Genomic DNA, 11,028 nt, shown 5'->3' on the forward strand with positions numbered 1-11,028 from the left:
AAAAAATTAAATTAAAAGTAAATAGTTGAAATTAAATTTAAGTTATATTAATTTTATAATAGAACTTGTAGAATTTGAGCAGGACAATTAGATTGAAAGTTATATTAATTTTAGTCATATAAATCATTTGGCATGACTAGACCTGTTTTAGACTCCCACAAGTCCTTATAGTCCATAAATATTATGCTAGGCTTTTCACATTATGTAATTTCAACAAATCCACATCTAGTATTCAGAACCTCATGCATCAGAGAGTTTCAGTGCAAGCTCTAGACTACACCGCTGATCTCTCAATGATCAAGAAGCTTCATTCTCCGTTGAATCTCAATCTCTTGGATATTATCCATTTAACTTTCATTTAAAAATATTTGCCTTAAAATGACGCTTACTAGTCAATTGAAGTTTATTTTTTTTGTGATACTGAACTTTTGAGCCCGGAAATTAAGGCGCTTACTTAGTCAATTGAAAATGACAATACAAAATAAAAATCCCGACTCTACTAGAGGCGCTTACTTAGTCAAAATAAAAGTCCCGACACTACTAGAGGCGCTTACTTAGTCAATTGATGTATTAACCTGTCAAATATTTCTCATTTCATAGCTTGAATGCCTTCTTCTCCAAATTTTCCTGTCCACAGACAATGTTAAGTTTTAATGAGTCTCCAGAGGAGGAAACTTCCCTTCGGGATAATCCTATCAATGATACCTCTGGAGTGCTCTCAGTCAATGGTCAAGATAACCTCCTCCTCTACGGCAAAAACACCAAATTAATTAGTCCTGTCTGGTTTCACACATGTTTCAGTCTCATCACCCAGCAACTCTATGGCTCAACTTTTAAATTCAGGAAACCTTGTGATTTTACACGATTTCAAAGATTTAATATGATTTTATTACTTTTTAAATTTTAAAGTTAATTTGATATAATAACATATATTAACTTATAAAATAATATGATTATGATTTTATAAGTTAACTCATAATTTTAACGAATCGTTTATGGCCTTTCAAGTGGTCATTTATTACATGGCTGGCTCCACTGAGGAACTCTAATAATCGGTCAAGAAAAATTTATGAAGCTTTAGTAGGTGGCTTTTTGGCCACAGTCATTAAAACCCCAACTGCACTACCAAGTCATCTACTCACCCCACCAACACACAATCATTGAAACAAATTATGAATCCCATAGAAAGGTTTTTGAGTACATTGTTTCTCTTCCTTGTTTTTCATTCTTGCTTATCTATTGACATCATAGCTCCAAACCAATCAATCAAAGATGGAGATGTTCTGGTCTCTAGTGGACAAAGCTATGAACTCGGGTTCTTTAGCTCAGGCATCGATTCTACTCGTCGTTATGTGGGAATTTGGTACCGTAAGGTTTCAGAACGAACTGTTGTATGGGTGGCAAATAGAGATAATCCTATCGATGGTACCTCCGGAGTCCTAGCTATCAACAAACAAGGTAACCTTGTAATTTATGAAAATAACCGAAGTAGTGTTCCCGTTTGGTCTGCAAATGTTCCAGCCAGGATTCAGCCACAATTAGCAATATCAATGACAAATTGCACGGCTCAGCTCCTGGATTCAGGAAACTTGGTCTTGGTTCAACAGGATAGCAAAGGGATCTTGTGGCAGAGTTTTGATCATGGTACAGATACTCTGCTTCCTGGTATGAAGTTTGGGCGGGACCTGAAAATCGGTTTGAACCGGTCTCTGTCATCTTGGAAGTCCAAAGATGACCCGGGAACCGGAACCATTGTCCTTGGTATTGATCCAAGTGGGTTTCCCCAGTTGGTCCTTTACAAGGGTCAAACCCGAAGATGGCGTGGCGGACCATGGACTGGCCTAAGATGGAGCGGAGTACCCCAAATGGCCGCTACCTACATCTTCAATGTTACTTTCGTTAGCAGTGTTGATGAGGTATCTTATTCCTATAGTATCAATAATCCCTCCTTCATTTCAAGAGTGGTGGTGAACGAATCAGGAGTAGTGCAACGGCTGACATGGAACGATCGTGATCAACAATGGTTCGAAATTTGGTCCTCCCCAAAAGAAACATGTGACGCCTATGGCCAATGTGGTCCAAATAGTAACTGTGACCCATATCAAACAAATAATTTCATGTGCAAATGTCTACCCGGATTCGAACCCAAGTCACCCCAAGAATGGTACCTGAGAGACGGGTTAGGAGGTTGTGTCAGGAAACCTAATGTGTCCACGTGTCGCAGCGGAGAAGGGTTCGTCAAGTTAGCTCGAGTGAAGGTGCCGGATACTTCAATGGCGAGTGCGAACATGAGTTTGATATTGAAAGAATGTGAGCAAGAGTGCTTGAGGAATTGTTCTTGTACAGCTTATGCTAGTGCTGACGAAAGAGGGTTTGGATGCTTGAGATGGTATGGTAATCTGGTTGATATAAGAACGTTTTCAGATATGGGGCAAGAGATTTACATCCGTGTCGATAGAGCTGAATTAGGTACATGTCCAATTCTACTGTCTATGTTTTTTTTAGTTTTATTCAATTATTTTTATGTGCATGCATATTTTTATTATCCTTTGACCAAAAAAATCAGTTCAAAGAAACAAAGTTGTTGAAGCAATTAGATCCATAGTCTATGTTTCAAGATTAGATATCTTCAATTACAGCTATATTTTAATTTTTTTAATTTAGTATTTGATTAAATATTGTTTAATATTTTGCTTAGTTTTGGAATAAAATAATAATATTTTTTCAATATTAGTATTTTTTTTTTGTAACCCTACAAAGTTTTTTTTTTTTTTAGATCTTATGCAATCACTTTCAAATACATATTTGTTTTTATTATAGTTTGATAAAATAAAAAGTTAATTTCAAGAAATAAAATTATCAAACAAGGTCAAGTTCATGGACTTTAATATAAAATCAATATCTTTGTCTACTTCCATCTTTTAATTTTTCAGTTTAATTTTTATTTTTATAAATGATTTGTTTATTTTTTTGTGTTTATTATCGTAAATAATTCTTAATTTATTTAATTAAATATATATATATATATATATATATATATATATATGCATCAGTTTTTTAATTTACAATTAAAAAAATTATATCATAAATATGTTTCAAAAGTCTATATATTCGTGTTTTTGCATAAAACAAATAATCTGACCATGGCAAAGTAAGTCAAGTGGCTAGTTTCCCACTAATTGTACTTGTCTTCAAGATCCATGCACACTGCATCGGCGACCATGTTTATCATAATTTCTTGTCTTGTATAGTATAGTCCAGTCTCATCTACTCAGACAAACTTAAAAATTAATTTAGTTTACTTTAGTCTCAAGCTCGTATGATCCTACGAAGGGGATAGAAACAACAAATCATAGTTAATAAAGTTTTTGGGGCAAGCAAATTAGGTGATGAAAATTATTCAATACTTGCAGTTTACTATTTGTTTTTTTCTCACATTTATATGGTATTCAATTATATGAAAAAATTAAAATAGAATAGAGAGTAATTAAATATAAATTTATAGTACTGAATAATTCCAAATCAACAGCTTGAAAGATTTAATTTTCAACTCTTATCACTAAACATTTCTTATATTTTCAATTTCAGCTAAATATGAAAAGTCAGGACCTCTCGCCAATAAAGGAATTAAAGCAATCCTGATAGTTTCTGTTGTTGTGACATTGTTTCTGATCATCTTCCTTGTGTGCTGGTTTGTAAAGAAAAGGAGAAAAGGTAAGCAAATTCCCTTCAAATGTTGCTCCTGAGCAATATATTTTTCGTAACATTATTAAACTCAGGGTGTTGAGTCAGTAAAAATGCAATGTGATGCTGAGCTAGAGTTTTAATCTTTCTGATAGTCTTGGGCTCAAAAAAAGAAAAGGAGAAATAAGTTTGCATGTTGATGACAGCCAGGGATAGGAAAAGAAGAAACGAATTTCCGCTGTCATTAACTTCAAGGTCAAATTGCTTGAGAGACTTGCCAATTAGGGAATTTGAGGAAGGTACAACAAGTTCAGATTTACCACTTTTTGATCTTAGTGTCATAGCTGCGGCAACAAATAATTTCTCAGATGCCAACAAGCTTGGAGAGGGTGGTTTTGGCTCGGTGTATAAGGTAGCCTAGCCTGCCTTGAAGTCCCTCAAACACATAGCATCACTTCAGTTTACATGTTGAACTATGAGATTGATGAATTTGGATTGCGATTTTCAGGGTCTGCTGCATGATGGAAAGGAAATTGCGGTCAAAAGACTAGCAAAGTATTCTGGACAAGGGATTAATGAGTTCAGAAATGAAGTCGAGCTCATTGCAAAACTTCAGCACAGGAATCTTGTGAGGATATTAGGTTGTTGCATCCAAGGAAGAGAGAAGATGTTGATCTATGAATACTTGCCAAACAAAAGTTTGGACTCTTTTATTTTCAGTATGTCATCATCATTATGTCAAATTGTCCCTATATTGTGGATTTTTCAGTTTTTCTCATTCTATAGAAGTTGAAAAATGATTACAAGCCTGCATTGATTTGATGAGATTTATGCCTCTTTGGGTACAGATGAACCAAGAAGGTCACAGTTAGATTGGTCTACTCGCCACAACATTATTTGTGGGATTGCTCGAGGAATTTTGTATCTTCATCAGGACTCCAGATTACGAATCATCCACAGAGATCTTAAGGCAAGCAATGTTCTACTAGATGCCTCAATGAACCCAAAAATTTCAGATTTCGGCATGGCTAGAATATTTGGAGTAGACCAAATTGAAGCCAACACAAACCGTGTTGTTGGAACGTAGTAAGTTTATCCTTATATATTTAATGAATTATATTAGAAAATAATATAAGATTATTTTTAGAATTTTAACTAATAATTTAAGTTTTTTTAGATAAATTAGTTTTTGGACATAATATTAGAATTTTAATTATTTTATCTAATTAAATTAATAAAATTAAGAACTTATACAACTTTTAAATGTTAGAAAATAATATAAAATTATTTTTAAAATCCCACCATAATTTTTATTTATATTTTTCTGAATAGCTGACTTTATTAAGCTCTTCTTTTCCTATGTTATTACAGTGGTTATATGTCACCAGAATATGCAATGCAAGGCTTATTTTCAGTTAAATCTGATGTATATAGTTTCGGGGTTTTGCTATTAGAGGTCATCACTGGGAGAAAAAACAGCCATTTTTATGATGAAAGTAACTCTTCGAACTTGGTTGGATATGTAAGTAATAAGATCACATATATTGCCGATTTTAAAATTTCAACTCCAACATAGCATATTGATATGAAATTTCTTTAGGTTTGGGATCTATGGAGAGAAGGCAGGGCCCTGGAAGTAGTGGATACATTGATGGGCGACTCGTATCCTGAAGATCAAGTCTTAAGGTGCATCCAAATTGGTCTTTTATGTGTGCAAGAATCTGCGATGGACCGACCATCAATGTCTGATGTTGTTTTCATGTTGAGTAATGACACAAGTCTTCCATCTCCCAAGCAACCTGCGTTTGTTACGAAGGAGAGTTACTATAGTGGAGATCCATTAACAAGTGAAGGATCACATTCTATAAATGAAGTGACTATTACCATGCTTGGACCTCGGTAGAGGCTTACATATATCTGACGTTCTACTTTTATTTGTTAATATTAATTTGTATTAATATTATGATAGCTTTTACCATAATATTTTATAAATTAGGTTTAAAGTGGAATTCAAGAAAAATTAATTATAATGTATGTGAATTAACTAAATATTTTTAAAACTTTAATAAAAATAAAATACAATTTCAATCACACCATATTAATTGTTATACCAAGTGGATCCTAGTAGAAGTATCATGGTTGTGAAATATTATTTATTATATTTCTAAGCATATGGAACCAAGTAGTGTAGTTATTCTTTAATAACCACAATGTAGATAAGGATACCTCACCTCAATAATCTTTCAAATTAAATTTTCTTCATTAAAAATGCTACGCTCTTCACAAATCTACTTATTCAACAATTTAATTTTATCAAAGCTAATGATATTTTAAATATCTTTTATTTTACTTAAATTCCTACAAGATACAAATATACAAAAAAAACAACATGATTGTTATCATAATATATATATATATATATATATATATATATATATATATATATTAGTAATAAATTCATTTTTGAAAATAATATATTTACAAAGTAGTTATGTTCAGACAAGATGTATTTGCAGTACTAGGTCAGTAATCCTGCCAATCGCAATATATTCTTGCGCAAGAACCTGTATGAAGACCAAAAACATTCATTTTCCATGGAGGGACAAGATGAGGTAAGGAGAATTAGATAGTAGGTACAAAAAAATTGAATGAAAAATTATAAAGTTGTTATAATTATAAGAAATTTATTTTATATTAAATCATTATTTTTAAATATCCTAGTCAATATTTAATTAAGACTTGGAATTAATTAAAGTTGTTGAGATTAATACATATTATCTTCTTTCTTTTATAAATGGTAGTAGTTGCTCTCACATACTATGCTGCCAAACTTAAAACTTGGCTTAGACGGCAGGACTGGTCTGAACCGGTTCCTGACAGCCTGGAAATCTCCTGATGACCCTGCTGAAGGGTTCGTCAAGGTGGAAAACGTGAAGGTGCTTCTCATGGTATGGCAATTTGCTTGATACAAGAGTGTTCGCTGAGGGAGGACAGGATTTATATGTCCGTGTGGATGCGTTTGAGTTAGGTACCTTCAAATCTTATTGTCATTATATATCTTCAATATGTCTTAGATAGAGGATTTTCAGAACAAAAAATATAGACATTGAAATAAAAACTACGGGTACAAGTACAACGGAAGTACCAGAGACATTTCTAATATGGCGAAGCCCTCCCCTGCACTCACCTACTATCTTTCTGCAATATGCAAAATTACTGATAATCCTGATGATTTGGTATCAAGCTAATGTGGATTTCTTTCTTTCTCCAGCTCAATATGACAAGAAGTCTAGAGGTTTTCTTTCAAAGAAAGGGATGTTAGCCGGATTGGTGCTCCCTATAGCTGATGGGGTTTTCTTTGTCATTATGTTCTCATTCTGGTTGATAAAAAGGAAGAAGACGGGTAAGAGATACTTTTTCAACTTTGTTACCAATATAAGTGACACCAAATTAGTTGAACTAAAGAATTCCAACTTCAAGTCTATGCATATAGGAGATGATATAGTCTGCAAAATGCAGTGTGTAATCAACATTAGCACTTGTTAGCATAGTTTTAAGACCTGGCCTGGTGGCCGGCCTTGTCCAAGGCCCAGGTTCCGGGTTTTGACCGGATCACCAGTTCGGCCTGGTTAATTTTTTTTTTAAAAAATCAAAACGACTTTGTTTTGGTAAGAAAAAACAAAAAAACAAAAGTCAACGGGTTTGCAGCTGAGTCTTGACCGGGTCAACCCGCCGGGTCAGCTGGATCACACCCAGTTTTTTCTTCCTTCTTTTTTTTTTTCAACCCGGCCTGGTTTCAGTCCCGGATCAACCCACTGGGCCAGGCTGGGTTTCAAAACACTGCTTGTTAGTACTTTTAAAAGCTGATTATTGAGTTCTTTCAACGATAAACACAGCTAAGGGCAGACAACTCAAATTTCCCTTCAATATCCCTACAAGCCTCAATGGCTCTCTATGTGGAAAGGAAGTCGGTGGAAGTAATTTTAAAATTTTAAAATTATTTTGATGATTTGTTTCCCACTGAAAATTAGTAGAATAAGAGCAAAAGTACATTATAGTTCCTGATTTTATTATAAATTGACAAATCATTCCTTTAACCTAAATTAATCTTTAATTTTTTAATATCTATTTTTTAATCTTTTTGAAAATTTAATTAAAAGCAAATAGAAAAAAATTTAAGTTATGACAATATAATAGAACTTAAAGAATTTCTTCGCAAAATTTGAGATTGAAAGTTATATTAATTTTAGTCATATAAATCATTTGGCATGACTAGACCTGCTTTAGACACGCACAAGTCCTTATAGTCCATAAATATTCTGCTAGGCTTTTCACAAGATGTAATTTCAACAAATCCACATCTAATATTCAGAACCTCATGCATCAGAGAGTTTCAGTGCAAGCTCTAGACTACACCGCTGATCTCTCAATGATCAAGAAGCTTCATTCTCGGTTGAATCTCAATCTCTTAGATATTATCCATTTAACTTTCATTTAAAAATATTTGCCTTAAAATGACGCTTACTAGTCAATTGAATTTTATTGTTTTTTTTTTTATACTGAACTTTTGAGCCAAGAAATTAAGGCGCTTACTTAGTCAATTGAAAATGACAATACAAAATAAAAATCCCGACACTACTAGAGGTGGTTACTAATTCCCCAAAGAATAAGCTACCTTAGTCAAAATAAAAATCCCGACACTACTAGAGGCGCTTACTTAGTCAATTGATGTATTAACCTGTCAAATATTTCTCATTTCATAGCTTGAATGCCTTCTTCTCCAAATTTTCCTGTCCACAGACAATGTTAAGTTTTAATGAGTCTCCAAAGGAGGAAACTTCCCTTCAGGATAATCCTATCAATGATAACACTACCAGAAATTCGCTTAATAACAACAGATTTACCGATGGAATATTTCTATCGGTAATTTGAGATCGAATATTTCTTCAGGATAATCCTATCAATTTACCGATGTAATATTTCTTTCTCCAGCTCAATATGACAAGAAGTCTAGAGGTTTTCTTTCAAAGAAAGGGATGTTAGCCGGATTGGTGCTCCCTATAGCTGATGGGGTTTTCTTTGTCATTATGTTCTCATTCTGGTTGATAAAAAGGAAGAAGACGGGTAAGAGATATTTTTTCAACTTTGTTACCAATATAAGTGACACCAAATTAGTTGAACTAAAGAATTCCAACTTTAAGTCTATGCATATAGGAGATGATAGTCTGCAAAATGCAGTGTGTAATCAACATTAGCACTTGTTAGTACTCTTAAAAGATGATTATTGAGTCTTTCAACTATAAACACAGCTAAGGGCAGACAACTCAAATTTCCCTTCAATATCCCTACAAGCCTCAATGGCTCTCTAAGTGGAAAGGAAGTTGGTAGAAGTACAACAAGTGAATACGTACCAGTCTTCGACATAGACATCATATTAGCAGCTACTGAGAGTAGAATTTCTCCAACGAGCATGGATATGGCGGTTTTGGCTTAGTTTTCAAGGTACCTTTCCTTGGACATGAAATTATTTCAGAATTCTATGTACTTGTACCAAATGTTAATATGCATTAAATAACATTTTAATGTTGCATGATTAGACCATGATACTGGAAAATCGCAGAGGCTGGTGCCAAAGAAATTCTAACCAGGGAAAGATGATGGAAATGGATGGAATTATGGATAGATGATGGAAATGGAAAGGTGGAGATGGATAGATGTAGGACAGATGATGTTCAATCCTTTAGAGATACAGAAATCACCACTCTAAAGCGAATGAACAAAGATTAAACTCAGAATTGTCAATAATACAGTCACGCCCCAAAGAGATTAGAGTTTAGGATAGCTCACCACTCAGTGAGCACTCTTATTTATACTTGGGACAATAGGTGCAAGTTAGGAAAACATCAAACAAGAAATTCTAAATCGAGATACTTTTTCCATCTAGCTAAAGTTGTAGGAGACACGGGACACATATCAAGCATAATAAAAAGTCTGGAAAAGGCAACAAAGTACTTGGAGGTTTAAAGAGTAGGTATAATTAAATGAGGGGTATAGTAGTAATTGAATAAATAGATCATAAATATAAATAGAAAAGAAAAAAAGAAGAAGGAAAGAGCGATCTGAAATTTTAAAAGAGCAAACCGGCAGGAGAGAAAGGGGAAAGAAGAAGAAAAAGAGAAAAGAAGGAAATTAGAAGGGAAATATAAAAGAGTTGAAGCAAATAAGTTTAAAGGTAAGATTTAAGTTTATCAATGTATAAATGTATTCTTTGAACTTTAAATTTTTGTTTTGATGAATGTTAGGGTTTTGAAAATTTATATTTTGGGTTTAATTGATGAATTAATTTGAATGTTATAGGGTTGATTGTTGTGGGTAATTGATTCTTTAGTTGATTATGGAAAATTGTGATAATTTTGAGTTATGAATTGTGTAAATAGTGAATTTGAGTTAGAAATCTGGAAAGAGCAGTTGGTTTTCTGTTGAAATTCTGGGTTAGAGGTTGAAGATGACAAAATTTCGGTTTGGTCCCTCAATTTGTGAAAATTACAGTTTAGTCCCTAAACTTTGGAAAATTACATAATGACCCTGGAGCATATTCCAAGATTTTGAACATAATAAAATATGAATTATGGGTAGAATTCCTGTATAGTTATGAAATTTTAACACTTTCAATTTGGTCCTCCAATTTGACAAAAAATACCATTTGACCCTAAAAATTTGGTAAAAATTCCAGAATGGTCCCTGGATCATAATGAGATATTCTGGACAGAATTGAGGATTAGTTATGGTCAGAATTTCAGTATAGTCATGGATTTATGATATTTTTAGTTTGGTCCTTCAATTTGACAAAAGTTGCAATTTGGCCCTAAAAATATGATAAATTTCAGATTAGTCCCTAGCTGTAATATTATCTTTTTCAGATTGATTTGATGAATAATTGAGGGTTATTTAGTGAATTATTATCAATTTTATTATTTGTTTTATTATGGATTAGATTTCGGGAAAACCGTTAAATTTTGGGTTTTTAAGAAAATTGACTAGTTAGTTCAAAAACATATAGGGTTACAAAATACACCCTTAGTTAAGTGTATTAAATAGGTTAAATGTTCTTTTGAGTCGTTCTTGAATATGTCTCCTTTGTATTAAGATAATCCTGATATTTTACCTACAAAATGTTAGTAGAATTTTCTTCGGTATTTGCTTTTGACTTTTATTTGTTTTTGAGTCAAATGAGTGGATAATTTTCCATATGCATGAGAAATATTATAAATATTTGATTTTTTAATATGAATTGGATCATGCTTCTTGATAATATATATATATATATATATATATATATATATA

General features: G+C 32.9%; 1 protein-coding gene across 1 annotated transcript; it reads left to right on the top strand.

Annotated features, from left to right (window-relative positions):
- The first annotated feature begins 622 nt into the window (after positions 1–622).
- Positions 623–5,714, top strand: LOC118058574 (G-type lectin S-receptor-like serine/threonine-protein kinase RKS1). The gene is made up of 7 exons (XM_035071290.2): positions 623–2,469; positions 3,589–3,714; positions 3,891–4,096; positions 4,193–4,403; positions 4,533–4,770; positions 5,056–5,206; positions 5,285–5,714. The coding sequence occupies exons 1-7, from the start codon at positions 1,173–1,175 to the stop codon at positions 5,585–5,587; spliced, it is 2,532 nt and encodes an 843-aa protein (XP_034927181.1). The 5' UTR covers positions 623–1,172; the 3' UTR covers positions 5,588–5,714.
- Positions 5,715–11,028: the final 5,314 nt, after the last annotated feature.

The sequence above is a fragment of the Populus alba genome, chromosome 4 (assembly GCF_005239225.2).
Source record: "Populus alba chromosome 4, ASM523922v2, whole genome shotgun sequence".
In the NCBI taxonomy this organism is placed as follows: Eukaryota; Viridiplantae; Streptophyta; class Magnoliopsida; order Malpighiales; family Salicaceae; genus Populus; species Populus alba.

What these genes read in the sequence shown, in the direction of transcription:
- LOC118058574 (XM_035071290.2), top strand. Translation starts at nt 1,173, where the DNA reads ATGAATCCCATAGAAAGGTTTTTGAGTACATTGTTTCTCTTCCTTGTT. An exon ending in GTTTTGGCTCGGTGTATAAG is followed by an intron (nt 4,097 to 4,192) that starts GTAGCCTAGCCT and finishes TGCGATTTTCAG; the next exon opens with GGTCTGCTGCATGATGGAAA. An exon ending in CTTCGAACTTGGTTGGATAT is followed by an intron (nt 5,207 to 5,284) that starts GTAAGTAATAAG and finishes AAATTTCTTTAG; the next exon opens with GTTTGGGATCTATGGAGAGA.